The sequence below is a fragment of the Anoplolepis gracilipes genome, chromosome 13 (assembly GCF_047496725.1).
Source record: "Anoplolepis gracilipes chromosome 13, ASM4749672v1, whole genome shotgun sequence".
Lineage (NCBI taxonomy): Eukaryota > Metazoa > Arthropoda > Insecta > Hymenoptera > Formicidae > Anoplolepis > Anoplolepis gracilipes.
Window position 1 is genome coordinate 7005975 of NC_132982.1, and position 17570 is coordinate 7023544.

The window sequence follows — 17570 nt, forward strand, 5'->3', positions numbered from 1 at the left end:
GGCCACTTTCCGCTGCCCACCCATTTCCGGCTGAAATCCATATTCGCGATGATTCACGACGATAGACGATGATACGCGAATGTGTGATTCGCCGTCAATCGTGGCGCGGAAAAGATGACGCCAGTAGCGTCGCAGCATCTGTTCGAGGTTTGAGCCGGTAAATCTGATAGTAATGTAATCAGATTCAATCCGAGTTGAAGAAAATGGCATTGAAATAAAAACGTTTTTATATAAAACGCTTATTTTTCATACTTATATAAGAAGTATGTTCCATAGTCCATAGTCGTAGGAAAAACTTTCTACGTCTATGCATTAGGACGTCAATTGGATACTTTGATTTTTCTGGTACGTGTGTGTAAAAAAAAAATCTTATCATGTTGCAAATAAAAATCTTAATTTATATCGAAATTATATCGGCTTAAAGTGTTGAGTCAGAAAATCTATCATTACTATTTGTTACTATCAAATTATTCGTGCATACATCCATGCGCGGATATCTATGAATTATATTTTATGTTTTTTTTTTATCTTTGTTATTTGACAGGTGATCGCCTGATTGCGAGGCAAAGTCTATAAGCATGCCATTATAGTTGCATCCTTTGCTTGAACGAACTTGAACGATTTATTACACGGATTTATTAAGGACGTGGACGGAATTGTTTCTCGGGCCTGAGTCGATTCGAGCTCGGTTAATCAGTGGGCCAAGGCTATGACCAGAAGGAAAATGATAAGATTATCTAAGTGTAGGTTCCTCCACGTGTACGTCATTATTTATTGAAGTAACGATCTTGGGTAAGAAAAATCGCGTGGAACGGATCGAGCCAGAGCAAGGACTCCGCTTGACAATGACAGAACACGAGCAACATGCCATGTTCGTGCGACTGATGTCGGCATTCTTTTACGGGGTGTCGTCATTTATGATAACGGTCGTCAACAAAACCGTGCTCACGTCGTTCGCCTTCCCGTCCTTTCAAGTGTTGGGAATCGGCCAAATGTTGGCGACAATATTGGTGTTGTTCGTCGCCAAGAAACTACGTTATGTCGAGTTTCCTAACCTGGAGGTGACAACGTTCACCAAGATGTGGCCATTACCATTGATATACATTGGCAACATGATATTTGGACTGGGAGGCACGAAACAGCTGAGCTTACCGATGTTTACCGCCCTGAGGAGATTCAGCATCCTCATGACGATGATCGCAGAGTACTATATCCTTGGTGTTAAAGCACGTTTGTCTATACAATTGAGCGTTTACACCATGATTCTGGGGGCAGTGGTTGCTGCCCTGAATGATCTCGCTTTCAATTTGGAAGGATATATCTTTATACTGTTAAACGATTTTTTCACCGCTGCTAATGGCGTTTACATGAAGAAAAAGTTAGACTCTAAGGAATTAGGAAAATATGGATTGATGTACTATAATTCTCTGTTCATGTTAGGTCCAACGATCCTATTAGCCTGGTGGATGGGTGATATAGCTTTAGCGTTAGAATTTCCCGATTGGTCGAATCTGTTTTTTATTTTGCAATTTATATTATCGTGCATAATGGGCTTTATATTGTTGTATAGCATGCTTCTCTGTACATTGTATAACTCTGCATTAACCACTACTATAATTGGATGCTTAAAGAACATATGTGTAACGTATCTTGGTATGGTTATTGGTGGAGATTATATATTTTCGTGGCTCAATTTTGTAGGATTAAATTTAAGTGTGATAGGTAGTTTAGTCTATACTTGGGTAACATTTCGTAAGAGGGAAACTCTGCAGCCAAAGTATACTCTGTTGACTGAATCTCAGACGAGTAAGATACAAGATGTATGATTGTAAATTTCTACACTGTAGATGTCTGTAGAATGTATCTCTTTGTACAATATAAACACGTTATGATTTTCAAAAAGCGTGTAACAGCTAATGATCTTTGTTAGATGCAAGAAAAATGTATTAATGTACACATTTCTTCTAAGCAAAGATCAAGATGATGACCAATATATTATTAGCCATAATTTTATAAATATCTCTGTTCCTTGTATATCACATGTATGTCACAAAGCACTTTATAATTTTGGATGAAGTTACGGAATAACATGGAATATCACGTATATACGTATAAATCTGATAACCTGACTGTAATATGTACCAAAGTAAAAAAGTATTGTTACCAGATAAGTATTACGTTAAGATTAGGAAAACGTTCAGGTCAATTGAGGTACAGAATCGCCATAAAGTTAGTTGTAATCTATAATGTATAATTTGTACATATATAACACTATTCTAATGGAAATAAATTTTACCTATTGAGACTAGAACATACGATCAAACTTCACTTTCTCCTCACTCGGTTTCAGGCTGTTTCGCGACCGCCTCGGCACGCGAGACATTTCTGGAGGATTATGCCAAGCACCATGTATCTTTATCCCCTCTGCAACGTGTGCTTCTCACGGCGGGCTCGGCAGCAATATCGTTGGCGAATCCGTTTCGAGGTGACATGATAGCTTGTCTCGGGGAAACTACCGGTACAAAAGCCCTCGAGTACTGTCATCGACAGATGAAGAATACGGCTGAGGGTCAACGTATACTCGCGCAAAAGCCACGCGTAAACACGTCCACCATCGATCTCTCTTATCTCAGAGATCTGCCACCAGGAACTGTAGGCAGAACGTATCGCGATTTTTTGGACAACAATGTAAGATATGAATTTTATCGTTTAGAAAAAAAAACGACGTATAACGAGTCTTTCCTGAATGGGCGACTGTGATGTATGCGTTGCAGAATGTATCGCCTGACGAGAGAACAATGGTGCAATTCGTCGATGATACCGAGCTGGCCTATGTGATGCAAAGATATCGAGAGGTACACGATATCTTTCACGCTTTGCTTTTAATGCCTACGACGATGCTAGGAGAGGTGTCGGTTAAATGGATAGAGGCTCTACAGACGCGTCTGCCAATGTGCATAACCGGTGCGATATTCGGAGCTGTTCGGCTACGTTCTAGGTAAACTGATGCTTGATGAACGCTCTGTATAATTGCTTATAATTATCACTAGGTAACGTGTCATCATTTTGTATATCGTATAACATTTCAGACAAAGACAATTGTACTTAAATTATCACCTCCCATGGTCTATAAATACGGGATTGAACGCAAAGTTCTTGTTAGGGATTTATTATGAGGAGCGCTGGGAACAGTCTCTCGAGGATTTTCACAGAGAGATGAATATCACACGTCTCGTATGATGAAAATTTAGTCAAGTGAAAGATAAAATTATAATAATTATTAATAATGATTGTAAATAATTTGTCAATCATCGTTTAGTTATTTGTGATAAAACGAAAAATAAAGTTGTGGTAAACGTTCATCTCTTTAAAGTTTTAATTCGCCAAACCTTTCAACTTTCAAAATTATACAATTTTATAAAGAAAGTGCTGTATAATTTTTTAGATTTGTCGGATAATCATCGGATAGTTTTAAAAGCAATACACATTATTGATATTACAAATTTGATTTAATTAAACGTTACATCTGTTATAAACATATATAATCTAAAATTGTACGTTTACCATAATCGTTATTATCGTCGTTGTTATTCCAATTAGCGTAATTGTGATTCTCATCTTTTGCTCTCTTGCTCCTTTTTTCTTTGTTTTCTTAGGATTAATTATGTTATCATATACAGGGTGTATCTTAAAATGGAAGACGGTCTTTAAAGACATCATCTATTATATCTATTGAATAAAAAATACGCACACATTTTTTCTGAATTATAATTATTTTTGGCACAAAAATTTTCATTTAAATACTTTTCTTAAATTGGAAGAATTAATAACGCGATAACGCGGTAAAGAGCGCCTGTGTTTTAAAATACATCCCGTGAATTATTTTCGAATAAAAATGGATGACTTAGCTTAAGATATATATATATATATATATATATATATAATATAAGAAAGGATATATTTATATATGAAGTATTTCTATTTAAAAATTTTGCGCCATTGCGAAATTTGATTGAAGATTAAACGATCCGCCTTCCTCCTAAGATAGGTAAGCTAAATCGATCAATACGAGTATATATTATGATATTATTTCGTAAAATAAGTACATATAAATAGATGAGCAAAACTGATTGTCATTATTCGACGTAATTGAGTATTACGTTCGTTTTATGCCGATCTCGTTTATATTATTTTGCTTCGACTACACGCAACGAATTCTATATGATATAAAGTATACCCAGCTGTGACAAAATACGCGATTAAGCCTTGCGCAAAATCTGCACCAAAATTATGACAAACTTTGCTACAAATCTTGTCCGTAATCGTGATTTTTCTACGATTGGTTCTGGGTAATAGATATAGAAAAAATGGAACAATTTTCTTAAGATTAAAAACGATAATGATTATCACATATATATAAGCGTAGGAAAGAGAGATATGTGTAAAGTAATAAATTAGTAAATAGATGAATATTCTCGCGCGCGAAATCACATATTTCTCTCGAATACTGATTGATTACGGAAATAATCAATGAAAGATATTATCTTCAGAGATTATTCCTCGATTATAATGCATAAAATATCGTGCGAGAAACTTGCGATTTATTCGCCGCATTTGAGTTTTATCGTTATGTTATTAACCTACACTTATTTATAATCAAAATTAGATAAATCTAGTTGAGCAGTAATATTTTAGTGGCCAGAGAGCATCCCATACCTTGATGTGTTTAGGCATTGACGACTCTTCGACTCGATGTATCAGGTTATCGGCAATTGAAAAGTTCGAGCCACACATGCAAAAGCGATCAAGAAAGCAATCAGGATGCTTCTCAGCTGATTGTAATTGATTTGGTCCGCGCCGCTGCTGCTGCTGATGAGCATGGATCGTTTTCCGTACGCTCTCGCAGAAATGCGTTCGCAAATTTAATCCAGAGTCAGCTTCTTGAGGTAGCAGTGAATCTCCTGGAAACTCGGCCGGTCCTCCGCGTGTTTGCACCAACATCGCAACATCAACCGGTACAAGTCGTCCGAACAAAATACTGGCTGCTCGAGAATCCGCGGACATTTTCTTTTACCGCCGTTGTCCAATGAATGATACCATAGGCCACAGTTTTCCAACACTTGTTCTGAGGTCAGGTCGGCATAGGGTGCCTCTTCACAATGTGTCAAAACTTCCCAAATTGTCACGCCGTACGACCAAACATCTGATTGACAGCTTCGTTTTCCCTTTATATAAATAGATGTAAAAATTATTTTTTAGATTGATTTAAATATTGCGGAATTTGTAGATAAGTAGGCAAATATTTCAAAATAAGACCAGTCACTCTAATTATAAAGCAATTACCGATAAGACTGCTTCCCACGCCATCCAACGTAACGGTATTTTGGCGTAACATTCATCAACGTAATATTCATTGTCATATTTGCTGCAATACATGGCTTGGTCGGACACTTTAATCAACAGATCTTTACAGACGATGCAATTCCTACGACGCAAAATATGAATACACGTATATAAGTTTATTACGAAATATTATATAATGAATATATTATTACCTGGCTGCCAGATCGCAATGTGGTACATTCAAACTCTCGAGATACTTCATACCCGAAGCGATTTGCGTAATGAGATTTAACGAGCACTCGTAACTGCAGAGTTTATTAACGCATAAAAGTCTGATAGAAAAAAAAAATAGATTCGAAATCTCCAAATTGTCATGCAGTCTTACCTTGTCGGCACGTTGCGATCATGATTTTTTAAAAAACTGGACAGGTCTCCGAGTTCTCCGTATTCGAAGATGGCACTAAAAGGTTCCTCTTCAACGATCGCGATTATCCTCGCGATGTTGACGTCGCGAATTTCAGCCAGGATGCGCATGTCGTTCATAAAGTCCTCCCTAAATCGATTTCCGTGCAAATTAAAACTTTATAGAAGTTCATCAAATAAATAATATTATAAAATAAATTATTACTATTATTATTAAATAAATAAAATAGCATTGCTTTACCTCAAAGCATCGACGACCCCACGCCATAAAGATCGGACTATCACTACTTGACGATTTTGAAGGATACCTAAATCTGGATTTTGTATGCCTTTTGCTTCGCATAAGTGAACCTAAGCAAAGTAATATATAAATTTTAAAAATTAAATAGATTTAAAAGGTTAAAAGACATCTGAAAAAAGATAATGTTAAACGTTTTCTTATATAAATTTAGAAAGATACAGTACACGAGTACATATACACTCAGATGAAACTCACCAAACCAAAATTTCCTTCGCCGAGTTTATCGAGGATTCTTAATCTATGTCGAGAGATACGTGGAACATCGTAAGTCCCGCGTTTGTAAGATACGACTGAATCTCGAATAAGTAACGGTGTGAAGAAACTCACGGTTGGATGCTGATCGCGTCTCTTTATCTATAACATACCGTAACACTGTATCGAGTATTGCATTAACAATCACAAAATCATTTAAATCACCGTTATACTCGAACGTGCTGCGAGCACATTCTTACCGTTAAAATGTCTGTAGCCGCGTAATAACTCTCGTATACCCTCTGATTGATTTTTCCTGTTTGAGAAGAATTCGGTTTTATTGTTGGAATTATGCACTCCACTCGCGTTTTGTCGTTAAAGTTTTCGTTGTTTTTAGTATCTAAAACACATGCAGATGTGATAATGTTTCGTAGAATGTAACACATGAGACGCGCTCAAGTAAATGTGAGTGGCATTAATTATTTGATAAATGTATACCATAATTTTGTTGATTTTACTAATTAATCTATTTATATTAACAAATATATGAAATTAATCACGAGTAAATTAAATTCCATCAAGAAAGATGCAGGAAAGTGAAACAAATATAAATTATACAGTGACAAAGACGCGAGAATCAAATAAATGATGATATTCTGATAATTGTAGAATAATCATTATGTTATGATTATATATACATTTTATATTATCTTTTAGTTGAAATATGAAATATAAAAAAAAATATAGTGTCTTTCTTTCTTTCTTTCACTGTACACAATTAAATACAATCAATATTAAAGTTAATTATCAATATCATTATAATTAATATACGATTTATATATACATATTTATATATACATACCAAACTGTTCTGTTTTATAATTGCATTTCCTTTCGCATTTCATATATTGCTCCGAAGGTATTTTATCAATTTTCTCGTAAGCATTACGTTGTTCGTTCATACCAACATCGCTGACTTTGTAATCATTTGATGCAATTTTGCTTTTCAATGACAATCTTGATTGTGATAGATTGTTTACCACGATCGGTGTGGGTAATTTGATATCTTTGGTATTGATCGTGATACCTGATGCCGGCGAGCCACACAGTAACGCAGTGTGTTTTTGCAGTAGAGCCACTTTGTTGCGACCTCTTTGTTTCATCAAGAAGATTGTGCAACTCGAGAGGAAGGCAATTACGGTTAATGCTGCGCTGATCAATCCGATGTACGTTGGCGAATTGTTCACAGGAAAAGCGTCTGGTGTCAGATTTGACTCGTTCAACACCGATGTTGTCTCGTTCGATTCAGTTATTCCCGTCGTTGTACGTCCGTGCAAAACATTGATCCTTCTCTCGTCGCCAGCTGTACCTCTGATTTTGTTCTCTATTTGAGTCTCGTCGTTTTCATCCTTATTTTGTTTGTCCTCCGTCTGCTTTATTTTCGTGATCTGATCTTCATTGATTGTTTGAGACACGTTCTCATTGTTGTTCGAATATATCCATAATAATCGTTCTAATGTTTTGTTAGCAACGTTCTTTATGTCTGGAACTGGATTACACACACAAGATAATATTTATATAATTATTTTAACTTTTTTTTCAAATATATGTAATAATGAAGCTAGAAAGATTACCTGTCTCGAATGTGATCTCGCTCAGCAATAACCATTTTGATCTAAGTTTTAATTCTATCTTGACAAATTTGCCGATTCTCGATTGGAAGGGAACAGATATAGAGATGCTGCTACTGCTTCTGCCATCTTTCTCGTTGCTGCTGTTGAGGATGGCGCTCGTCTTAGAGTCATTAAATGTTTGAAACATTTCTGGCGTCGCGTGATAATCCTTGCCATCCGATGAAAACCAAAAATTTGCCATCGAGAATATCTAAAAATATTATTGATATTACAATAAGTTAGAATAAATTTATTAATAGAGTCTATTTCTCGAATAATCGCATACCTCGACATTTAGATCGGGCAAATCGGCTACGTAAATTGTACAGTTTTTAAATTTCTGTAAAAATCGGAACTCAAAGAATAATTCTACATTGTCGCGATCGTGCCATCCGACCCAGTTGGTTACTCTATCGGATTCGAGGATCTCAATTTCGCTGCCAACTATACCGTCTGTTAATTGTCCTAATCCGTTTAACATTAAATTATCAATTTCGGTGCCATCGTACGACGTATCCTCGACGTTAGATCTGTTAGGTCCAATTTTATCAGCTTTAGGTATAGCATAACTAGCGATGTTTTCTGTACAAACAATAAAGAATGTTTTTTCATTATGTCTTTGCATGTATATCGCAAAGATTGAATTTTTCGTCTTTAAATTATATACCGTCTATATATTTTTAGATATATTATCTTTATAACATCTTTAGATTTCACGACTTTATTATTTTTTTCACACAATTTTATAAAATATAAAAAAAGATAGACGAAAAAAAATGAACTGTCAATTAGAATTACATTAAAATATTATACACTCGCGAAGATTAAAAGACTCACGATTCCAACTGCAGCCGTAAATTTCGACACGCATACACACGGTGCGCGGATGTTGACTGTAAGGAACAAATCTTACTCGACTCGCAACAAACGGTAGATCCAACTTCTGCTTCTCCACTAGATATGTATTGCTATTACCACGTAGGATCTATGTAATACAATTCGAAATCTTAATTAAATAGTTTTATTCCTCATCATTTATTTCAATAGAAATCAAGCACACACGTATACCTTGTTCCCTCTTAAATCTTTATACTGATGCCACTTTTCGTGCCGCCAATATTCTAGAAAAAACGCTTCGGCATATTCCTGACCCTGACCGTTACCGAATCGGCCTTGAGTCTCGGTCCATGTGATAAGATGATCTCTCGTCAGATCAATTTCCAGATATTCACGTATAGCGCTACTGATTTGAGCTTTCGGACACCAAGCACCACCATTCTTCTCCTGCCGTATTCTATAAATATATTATTTATAAATTACTTACAAATTGTCAATTAACTTTCATACATAATTAATATTACAGATATTATCGTATTTTAATCTCTATACCTCGCGTTTTGAGGCCCCACGGATTTCATCTCGTAACTGGATGACGCCGTGATCGCTTCATCCGGGATTCTTCCTTCTTCCATGCCAAGGGGAAGAATGCATTTTTCTATAATCATCATTGTTATTTATATCTTTTATATATATTTATATATTTTATTATATATTTAGAAATAAATTATTATTTATAGATTATATAGAGCGATTGCATTTATTTATATTATTTTTAATTGTATTAATATTAATTTTAACAAGCAAAATATCATTTACTTCAGCTTGGAAATATCCATTTGCTTTTGCAAGTGTATACTAAACGTAAAAAAAATAAATAAATATATATATATATATATATACTGGACAAATAAATCTAAAATATTGCTTATATTATTTATTTTTTCACTTAAAATTGGATCTTACTATTTACTATTGTCATTATATTAGTAATACAATTATTAATTATTAATATTAATTATTTATTATTTGGTCTACATATTTTACAATTAATCTCCAATAAATAACAACAAAGCAAAAATTATTTTTATCACTTCTTATAATAATTTTAAAAATTAATTGGAAAAAATAAATTTATTTTATCAAAATATATCACATATAGATCTCGCAAATTCTGCTCATAAAAATAATAATAAATGTCATTCTGTAAAAGGCATATATTGATAATGGAACAATAAAATGATCGATACTTACCGAGAGCATTTCCCAGGAATCCCTTTGTACACCAGGTGAACAGCATTAGAATTTGTATCAAAAGACGTACTGGCTCCATGATATGTTGCGATAGCGCAGCGCGTATCGACAGCCCGAACGCATTTATAAATCATAATATAGCTCGAAGAAATCTCTCATCATCGCGTTCTTTCCCCTCGCAAATATCGCGCAATAAAAAATATAAAAAAAAGAAATAGATTTGTAATTAACGAAACGACAATGTTCACGAGGGTAATGCAGCTTTTCGGTCGCACAGGGTGGGGATGTTGATACTCGGCGTAGCTTGGCCCGGCTGTTGTCTCTGCGCAACAAGTATGGAACGATCAATATGCGTTATTTCGCGGGTGGGCGAAATTCCGCGTATTTCGCTAATCTTCTTTTTTTTCTCCCCTAAACTCGATTCTTCCAGGAGGAAAATCGAGTTCCACGCACGCTCGTCGAGATTTTTACGAATTTAATCCCGCGCATACTCTCGATACTCTTACCGTTTGAAAGGGAAATCGCTGATCCTTGAAAGCTGGTCTCATAATTTAAATAAAACACACGTGCGTCGCGTTAATAATAATTCTTCTTTCAATCCTCGAGCTTGACACTTTAACAGTTTTGCTCTACTCTCATTTTTACGTTTCTCTATCATATGTGCAGAAAACGATGTTCTCACGATGCATTCCGAGGACCATGCACACTTTCATTACACCCGTGCGAACAAAAGGTAATTCGCGGCATTACTCTTGCTACAGCCATCACAATACCGCGAAAGGAAGGACCTTATATGGGGATGTGTGATAACGTCAAGGGGTGTGACGTTTCGATAGCCAATGGCGATAGCAGCGGCATTTCACTGCGCAAAATCATAAAATTCCCAACAATCAAGATGCTTTTTCGCAATATGGATATCGAGAAAGCCTCTTAACGAGAGACTTTAAATACATTGATTTTTTTCGAAATATTAATAATTTTACATATAAGCACTATATATTATATATATAAATATACATGTACATACATTTTATTAATATACATATAAAGTTTTATATATATATATAACTTTATTTATTATTAATAGAATGTATACACATGCATAATATATAAATACATAGATATATATACACATAATGTATAGATAGTCAACTCCAACAATTCAGTAAGGAATATAAAATTAAATATTTTCTTATGTTATATATGATGTTTATGTATATATTTAAATCAAATAAATCATATTAAATAAAAATCATATTAGTTTCAATAATATTATTAAGTAGAAGTGGAAAAAATTGCAAGCTAAAAAAGGTACTTTAACAAAGATCAGGTATTCAAGTATTTTTTATTAGCACATATATTATGCTTGTGTATTTTTCATGATTCTATATTACTTATACTTCTTCGCTTTTATGTAATAATGCCGTTTTCTGTATAATTGGTAGTAGTTGTTTGCGTGTTACCTTTACATTTCCTTGTCTATATAAACACAGCTTATATTTTTCTTCTTGAATTTCTTTGACGAATTCTAGATTTAAGTATGGTTGAGTAGAAGAAATCAATGTTTGAATTATCTATAAATAAATACAATCAAATCAGATACAAAAGTAAATAAATTAATATAAATGAATATACTGAAATAAAGTTTGATAGAACAGCATTGCATTAAATAACACTTACTTCATTAGCTAATTGATTAGATAATGTCGAAAAGATTGCAATATCTCTAGATACATGTTCACTGCTTACATTTTGACCAATGAGGACAATGACGTCATAATTTCTATCATTACCAAACTTTTCAACTGTTTCTTTCGCGTTTTCTCGCATGAGAAAGTTCTAAAATTAGTTATGAAAAACAGATTTATAAACTTAATCAAAGTTATCATTTTTTATTTAATAAAAATCCTAAATAACACACCTCTACTAAAAGAGAGAATCCTACAAGAGGTATACCATTGGTTATTTTTAGATCCTTAATCATGAGTTCTTCATTACTTAAGTCACTAATATTTGTTTTTGCATTCATAAGTTTATTAAATGTTTCAGTTCTATTAGATGTAAGTCCACCAAGTTGTTCAAGGGTGTTTAATATGTCGATATCGGTAGCAGTTGTCCGACCAGCTTCAACCGCCAAATTGTAGGTGTCAATTAATATTGGACCTGGGAAATATATTGCATATAACAATATTATAATCAGTAATGGCAATTTTCTAAAAGTTAATGCTTACCTCGTAAAAGACTTGCAAGTTGTGCATCCAAAATATCAGCATGTTTTTGTAGAACATTACGTGCAACAAGAGTGGCACAGCTTCCAACAGTTTCTATGTTTAACTTAATGTTGGGCCATGACCAGGCTGGATCCAATGGTCTATGATCAATTATTGCTATAACTGAAGATTTCAATGCAATATCTTCATTTGCAAGAGTATGATGATCAACTAAAATCAACTCCAGCTTTTTGTCAGCATCATTCTGTATATTTTGCAAATCAATCTGATCTCTGTCAAGAACATACTCGAGTAACACAAAAATCACAATGCTTTTTAAAATCCAAAGACCTGAACTCACCTGAATGTTATCAAATTTAATGGAATGTTATGAGATTTTAAACTGTAAACTACTTCTGTCTTAATTCGAAATTCCTTTTCTGGGATATTCATGACTGGAATTACAGCATAATTGCTCTGTCCATATTTTTGGGCATCAATATATTCTAATAATCCTTGGACCAGAGCACTTACAGCAGAGTCTAAATCGCATGTCGGATTTCCCATGACAACCAGAATTGTATGGTATAATGATAACTGTGACTGAAGCAAAACATAACAGATAAAGTAAGCTAGACAAAATGACAGTACAGAGGATTAAAATGATCTGAATATGTATCCAATCAATATTAAATTTTTACCAAAGCAATTTTTGACTCATTCAGAAAGGATTCCATAGCTCCTTGCGATTGCATTATAGTTTTTTCTTCTTATATCTCTTTAAATATCTATTTTTGTGAATATAAATAATACTTTTTATTTTAGTTTGAAAATTATAAATTTTTCTCTTTCAATAATACTAAGTTTCCTCTTTCAACATGCACATACGTCATCTGCAATTACATTATTTATTTTGGAAGATGACCACTTTTCATTATGATGTAAATTGTAAATAATAGATACATATATCTTGTTACATGTTTTCTAAAATACGTTCGGAAATCAGTCATGGATAAAGTAATTTAATTGACCAATCAGGAGCAAAGATTTCTTTGTTCTGATTTGTCAGTTCAATGGTACTATCTTTATTCTCTCTATTTCTACGTCTATGGCAATAGCTCTAACCTTGAATACACAAATTTATAACATGACTTTGAATGTCAGAAAAGAGCAACGATGAGATTTAATAAAAAGTTTTGCTTCTTTCTGTGATATTATTATAAACGAAATCATATAATAGCTTTCATTAAACGAAATACATATATCGTAAAAGATACGTCTGATAATTCGTCATTCAAATGGCACAATTTTTTAAAATCTATTTTTTGAACTTTCTTAAGACTGTATCAAAGGTACGTTTTTTACAGATTTAATTGTTTTCATTATTCCTGTCATTAGTGAAATCTAAATATCTTTATTTTGAAATTATGTATAAGGTTAGTGTAATGTAACCTATGTACATATATATAATTTTTGTTATGATAATTAATATGTGTTAGAATAATTTAGATATATAAACTTTGAATTTGGAAAAGTGCTATTATTTTCTTGTTGTACTTGTAAGTAATAATGTGGGATTATTTAATTGTAAGGAAATATTTGTTTCAGACTAGAGATGTAAAAATATCAAGAGCTGTTCATACCTATAATAATAATTATTTCGGCAAATATGCTATAGTTCGACCATGGTTGGTTTCTGAAAAGATAGTTATACCTGCATATATACCTCAGCCATCCTATAGTGAAACATCAATACCTGAAAAAGATGGGCCAATAACACCTGAAATAAAGGATGAATATCAAATAGAATGTATGAGACAAAGTTGCAAACTTGCCAGTCACATTCTGTATCAAGTTGATACATTAATTGAGGTGAATTATTTCTTACATATTACACAGTAATATTCAGTTCCATAGATTAATATGATCACAAATCATCAGATTAGTTAAAGAATTTATCAAATTAATATGTATCTTGGAAGCAATATTTTAATACAACAGCAGTTTACATACATGGTATTCCAGACAGTTTCAATATTTTGATTCTCTAAAACATATTTTCAACAATTACTAATAACTTTCATATATACATATATTCATATGTTATGTTTATAATAAGCATTAATGTAAGATGAAATTGACATATGCTAGCCAGGTATTACGACCGATTTTCTTGACAAACAAGTTCATGATATGATCATTGGCAATGGAGCTTATCCCAGTCCACTTAATTATCATGGTTTTCCTAAGTCTATATGCACAAGTGTCAACAATGTTGCTTGCCATGGTATTCCAGACAGTAGACCTTTACAAGAAGGAGATATAATCAATGTTGATGTCACAGTGAGTAGTCTTATCAGTTAATGCCAATGTTTCTCTAGTAATCCAAAAATGATAAAAATAATTTTAAAAAAATCTTTAAATTTTCGTTTAAGTAGGTATATCTTAATGGCTGTCATGGCGACTGCTCGGCTATGTTTCAAGTAGGTGAAGTCGATTCAGAAGGCAAACGATTGATAACGATTACGGAATTGTGTTTAAAATCAGCCATTGAAATATGCAAGCCTGATCAACATTTCTGTAATATTGGTAATAGTTTCATGTACATACAGATGATTAAGAATCTTAAATTCCCATTTATGTTTATATAGTACTATCACATTAATTTTCACTATAAAATCTTTCTGTTTCTAGGTAATGTGATAGAAGATATAGCAAATAAACATAATTTTAATGTGATACCTGCATTTGTCGGTCATGGTATTGGGACTTATTTTCATGGTGCTCCAGACATATTTCACTTTGGTGAGAAAAATTTTGGTCATTACTAACGTTAATATCTGTTAATATATGATTAATCAAAATTACTTATTTTTCATGTTTTTTTGGATATATTAATTTTAATTAAATTCATACTACATATTGACATAAGTAACATGTCAGATGGATCAATATATATTGAGATAAGATATCTACTTATTTTGTTTTACAGCAAATAATTATCCTGGAAGAATGCAACCAGGGATGACATTTACTATTGAACCTGTTTTAAGTCAAGGAATGACGCAGTGTGAAATTTTGGAAGATGGATGGACAGCTTGCACTGTTGATAATTCTAGAACAGCTCAAATCGAACATACGATCTTGATAACAAACGATGGATGTGAAGTACTAACACTCTATCCGTAATTATTGTTGTTACTGCTTTTATATATATGTAAATAATCTGTATTAAATATATTATTTCTGTATATATATTTATGTAAAAATCGATTTAAATTTTAAATAACTTACTAGTAAGTACTATCCTGCTGTTTTTCCATATACAAACAAAAACAAAAATGACTTATTATTATCATAATCATTAGTATGGTGTTTTTATTATAATTTTTTTACTTATGTGTATAGGTAACGCGAGTTATATGTATGTTCGTAAATCAACGAAAAAAATCAATTAAAGGAAGAGACTTTTACCTTATAAGTTTTATTATAATTTAAAAGAAATAAAAAAAATTAGTTTTACATGATTGCAGGTCCCCAATAGCTATCTAAAGCTACTGGTCCTTGTATTTCAACACCTTTTTCTTTTGTGACAGTGCCAAGATGATACTAGAAAAAATAAATGAATCTATTAATGATTCAATCAAGATCATTGATTATGTATAAACAAATTTTAATACTTTACCTTTGGGAAAGATCTTGCATCTCTGTAAAAGAGAACTTGCATTACTTTATATAAAAGTTCAATAGCTTCCTCTTTGCTCATTTCACTGTTGTCTTCATAAGCTTTTCTTAGTATGGGTGTTGCCATATAAGCACCATATCCAGTCGCAATCACTGGATCGTTGTAAGCTGTTCCAAGCTTGTCAACAGTTGCCAAAAATCTGGAAGAGCATGAAATCGCGATTTACAATGATTCCTAATGATTCAAATATATCTGAAAAATTAAGACAGTATAGTACTTACGGTTTTCCATTTTCCAATCCAGCAATTACAAAATTATTCCAAAACGGATCAAAATTTGATCGCCTATTGTACATAACACGTGTTAACCAACAATGTAGTGCTTTCGGTTTCAAACTAAATCCATCATCCAAACATTTTTCTTCCAGGCTGAAATAAAAGCATTAATATAAAATGATGCTGCTCTGTTCTTTAAGAATTTAAAAAACTTCAATATATTTTTATATCATATATGTTCTTTAATTTATTCTTAATGTGAGAAAATAATATATATATATCAAAGATTTACTATTGCAGTTTTATTGATTTAAAAAAACTTACATTTTTCTCTCCACATAGCTCTTGATACACTGAAAATCTGCATAGTCTCCAGATGCACCAAGAATGATGTTATCATTAACTTTCATAATACGCTCGAGATTTCTATAACGAGCAAGTGAACCGTAAGATCCTAAGATATCGGCAGCTATAATAACTCCGTCTTTAAATTGTATGCCAATAACGGATGTGCCAGTCGTTATAGGAGCTCTGCAAAAAAATTAAATGTAAATTAGAGAATTTCTTGTTACATCTATTATTATATTGCGTTTCATAAATATATTGAGCTCTTAATTATTTAATTTCATTGATTTGTTTTCTGTGCGAAACAAGATGACATGCGAGTTTCGTGAATGACATAATAGGTTATGGTGTACATTTACATTTAATCAAACAAAATATTTTAGGAATTATAATCGGATAAAACGTACTGTGATTTTTGGAATCCACCGGTACCATATTGGTTGCCTGGAAAATGATAAAATGCACCAGGTGACGGTCCATTGTGCCACAGAGGTAGAACATCTTTAGTGGTGAACGCCATTTTTGTTGCTACTTGCTGCTTGCTACGTCATGTTACGTCATGATTATCGATACTTCGAGAATCGCATTTCGATAAATCTCGAATCGCGACCAGAAAGAAACTCACTGTGATGGATTGCAGAATCGTATTCGAGTCGCTCCATATTTTTCGCGATTATATTTGTTACTTGAAATCCCGTGAAAAATTATCGCGAGTGTGTCCTAAAGTGCCAGAAGCTCGTCGCTACGTGAAACGTCATGTACAATCGTTATTATACGCTAATATAATTTCAACGTCGATAATTTGCCTTTGCATAAGTATTCGGAATTGTAGTTGAAAAACGCGTACGTCAAATTGCTTTTTTTCTCTCAAAGTGCATCGAAAGTATATGTATCTTCACTAGGTACGTTACTTGGTATTTTTATATAATTAGTTGTATCGAGATTATAATCTCATTGAAAAATCTGTTGTACACATTGTAATTTTTATAACATATGCAGAGATTTTACTTAAACCATAATTTTCTCATTTTC

The 17570-nt window shown here is 33.0% G+C and overlaps 5 protein-coding genes across 7 annotated transcripts; 2 read left to right on the forward strand and 3 right to left on the reverse strand.

Moving 5' to 3' along the window:
* The first annotated feature begins 76 nt into the window (after positions 1–76).
* LOC140672326 (solute carrier family 35 member D2-like protein) lies at positions 77–4075 on the forward strand. The gene is made up of 5 exons (XM_072904374.1): positions 77–345; positions 545–1824; positions 2291–2688; positions 2775–2998; positions 3090–4075. The coding sequence occupies exons 2-5, from the start codon at positions 846–848 to the stop codon at positions 3238–3240; spliced, it is 1752 nt and encodes a 583-aa protein (XP_072760475.1). The 5' UTR covers positions 77–345; positions 545–845; the 3' UTR covers positions 3241–4075.
* A 100-nt stretch (positions 4076–4175) lies between these two features.
* Positions 4176–10989, reverse strand: LOC140672601 (discoidin domain-containing receptor tyrosine kinase B). 3 transcript variants are annotated; one of them, XM_072904887.1, is made up of 15 exons: positions 10530–10989; positions 10024–10345; positions 9322–9427; positions 9001–9226; positions 8770–8917; positions 8219–8514; positions 7894–8143; positions 7122–7808; positions 6520–6575; positions 6263–6421; positions 6008–6117; positions 5729–5896; positions 5556–5648; positions 5344–5485; positions 4176–5225 (listed from the first exon to the last, which is right to left on the reverse strand). In XM_072904887.1, the coding sequence occupies exons 2-15, from the start codon at positions 10100–10102 to the stop codon at positions 4923–4925; spliced, it is 2823 nt and encodes a 940-aa protein (XP_072760988.1). In that variant the 5' UTR covers positions 10103–10345; positions 10530–10989; the 3' UTR covers positions 4176–4922. The 3 variants fall into 3 exon arrangements, with proteins under 3 accessions (XP_072760988.1, XP_072760986.1, XP_072760987.1); XM_072904885.1 differs by having other exon boundaries at positions 6520–6659; positions 10530–10988; XM_072904886.1 differs by lacking the exon at positions 10530–10989 and having other exon boundaries at positions 6520–6659; positions 10024–10522.
* A 303-nt stretch (positions 10990–11292) lies between these two features.
* On the reverse strand, positions 11293–12994 carry LOC140672609 (exopolyphosphatase PRUNE1-like). The gene is made up of 6 exons (XM_072904900.1): positions 12935–12994; positions 12595–12836; positions 12255–12526; positions 11945–12186; positions 11704–11862; positions 11293–11597 (listed from the first exon to the last, which is right to left on the reverse strand). Exons 1-6 carry the CDS (start codon positions 12986–12988, stop codon positions 11418–11420), a joined length of 1149 nt encoding a protein of 382 aa, XP_072761001.1. The 5' UTR covers positions 12989–12994; the 3' UTR covers positions 11293–11417.
* Positions 12995–13340: 346 nt separating this feature from the next.
* Positions 13341–15600, forward strand: LOC140672607 (methionine aminopeptidase 1D, mitochondrial). The gene is made up of 6 exons (XM_072904898.1): positions 13341–13585; positions 13842–14105; positions 14385–14576; positions 14672–14822; positions 14928–15038; positions 15226–15600. Exons 1-6 carry the CDS (start codon positions 13532–13534, stop codon positions 15420–15422), a joined length of 969 nt encoding a protein of 322 aa, XP_072760999.1. The 5' UTR covers positions 13341–13531; the 3' UTR covers positions 15423–15600.
* Positions 15601–15687: 87 nt separating this feature from the next.
* Prosbeta7 (proteasome subunit beta type-4) lies at positions 15688–17094 on the reverse strand. Its single transcript, XM_072904899.1, has 5 exons — positions 16946–17094; positions 16518–16724; positions 16200–16346; positions 15919–16117; positions 15688–15842 (listed from the first exon to the last, which is right to left on the reverse strand). The coding sequence occupies exons 1-5, from the start codon at positions 17056–17058 to the stop codon at positions 15753–15755; spliced, it is 756 nt and encodes a 251-aa protein (XP_072761000.1). The 5' UTR covers positions 17059–17094; the 3' UTR covers positions 15688–15752.
* Positions 17095–17570: the final 476 nt, after the last annotated feature.

What these genes read in the sequence shown, in the direction of transcription:
- Prosbeta7 (XM_072904899.1), bottom strand. Translation starts at nt 17,058, where the DNA reads ATGGCGTTCACCACTAAAGATGTTCTACCTCTGTGGCACAATGGACCG. An exon ending in GGATTGGAAAATGGAAAACC is followed by an intron (nt 16,118 to 16,199) that starts GTAAGTACTATA and finishes ATGCTCTTCCAG; the next exon opens with ATTTTTGGCAACTGTTGACA. An exon ending in ATGCAAGATCTTTCCCAAAG is followed by an intron (nt 15,843 to 15,918) that starts GTAAAGTATTAA and finishes TATTTTTTCTAG; the next exon opens with TATCATCTTGGCACTGTCAC.
- LOC140672607 (XM_072904898.1), top strand. Translation starts at nt 13,532, where the DNA reads ATGGCACAATTTTTTAAAATCTATTTTTTGAACTTTCTTAAGACTGTA. An exon ending in AAGTTGATACATTAATTGAG is followed by an intron (nt 14,106 to 14,384) that starts GTGAATTATTTC and finishes GACATATGCTAG; the next exon opens with CCAGGTATTACGACCGATTT. An exon ending in TCAACATTTCTGTAATATTG is followed by an intron (nt 14,823 to 14,927) that starts GTAATAGTTTCA and finishes TTCTGTTTCTAG; the next exon opens with GTAATGTGATAGAAGATATA.
- LOC140672601 (XM_072904885.1), bottom strand. Translation starts at nt 10,102, where the DNA reads ATGGAGCCAGTACGTCTTTTGATACAAATTCTAATGCTGTTCACCTGG. An exon ending in ATTCCTGGGAAATGCTCTCG is followed by an intron (nt 9,428 to 10,023) that starts GTAAGTATCGAT and finishes TGATGATTATAG; the next exon opens with AAAAATGCATTCTTCCCCTT. An exon ending in TTACGGCTGCAGTTGGAATC is followed by an intron (nt 8,515 to 8,769) that starts GTGAGTCTTTTA and finishes TTGTTTGTACAG; the next exon opens with AAAACATCGCTAGTTATGCT.
- LOC140672326 (XM_072904374.1), top strand. Translation starts at nt 846, where the DNA reads ATGACAGAACACGAGCAACATGCCATGTTCGTGCGACTGATGTCGGCA. An exon ending in GAGTAAGATACAAGATGTAT is followed by an intron (nt 1,825 to 2,290) that starts GATTGTAAATTT and finishes AATGGAAATAAA; the next exon opens with TTTTACCTATTGAGACTAGA. An exon ending in GCGATTTTTTGGACAACAAT is followed by an intron (nt 2,689 to 2,774) that starts GTAAGATATGAA and finishes TATGCGTTGCAG; the next exon opens with AATGTATCGCCTGACGAGAG.
- LOC140672609 (XM_072904900.1), bottom strand. Translation starts at nt 12,988, where the DNA reads ATGCAATCGCAAGGAGCTATGGAATCCTTTCTGAATGAGTCAAAAATT. An exon ending in TTAAATTTGATAACATTCAG is followed by an intron (nt 12,527 to 12,594) that starts GTGAGTTCAGGT and finishes TGTTCTTGACAG; the next exon opens with AGATCAGATTGATTTGCAAA. An exon ending in CTAATCAATTAGCTAATGAA is followed by an intron (nt 11,598 to 11,703) that starts GTAAGTGTTATT and finishes ATTTATTTATAG; the next exon opens with ATAATTCAAACATTGATTTC.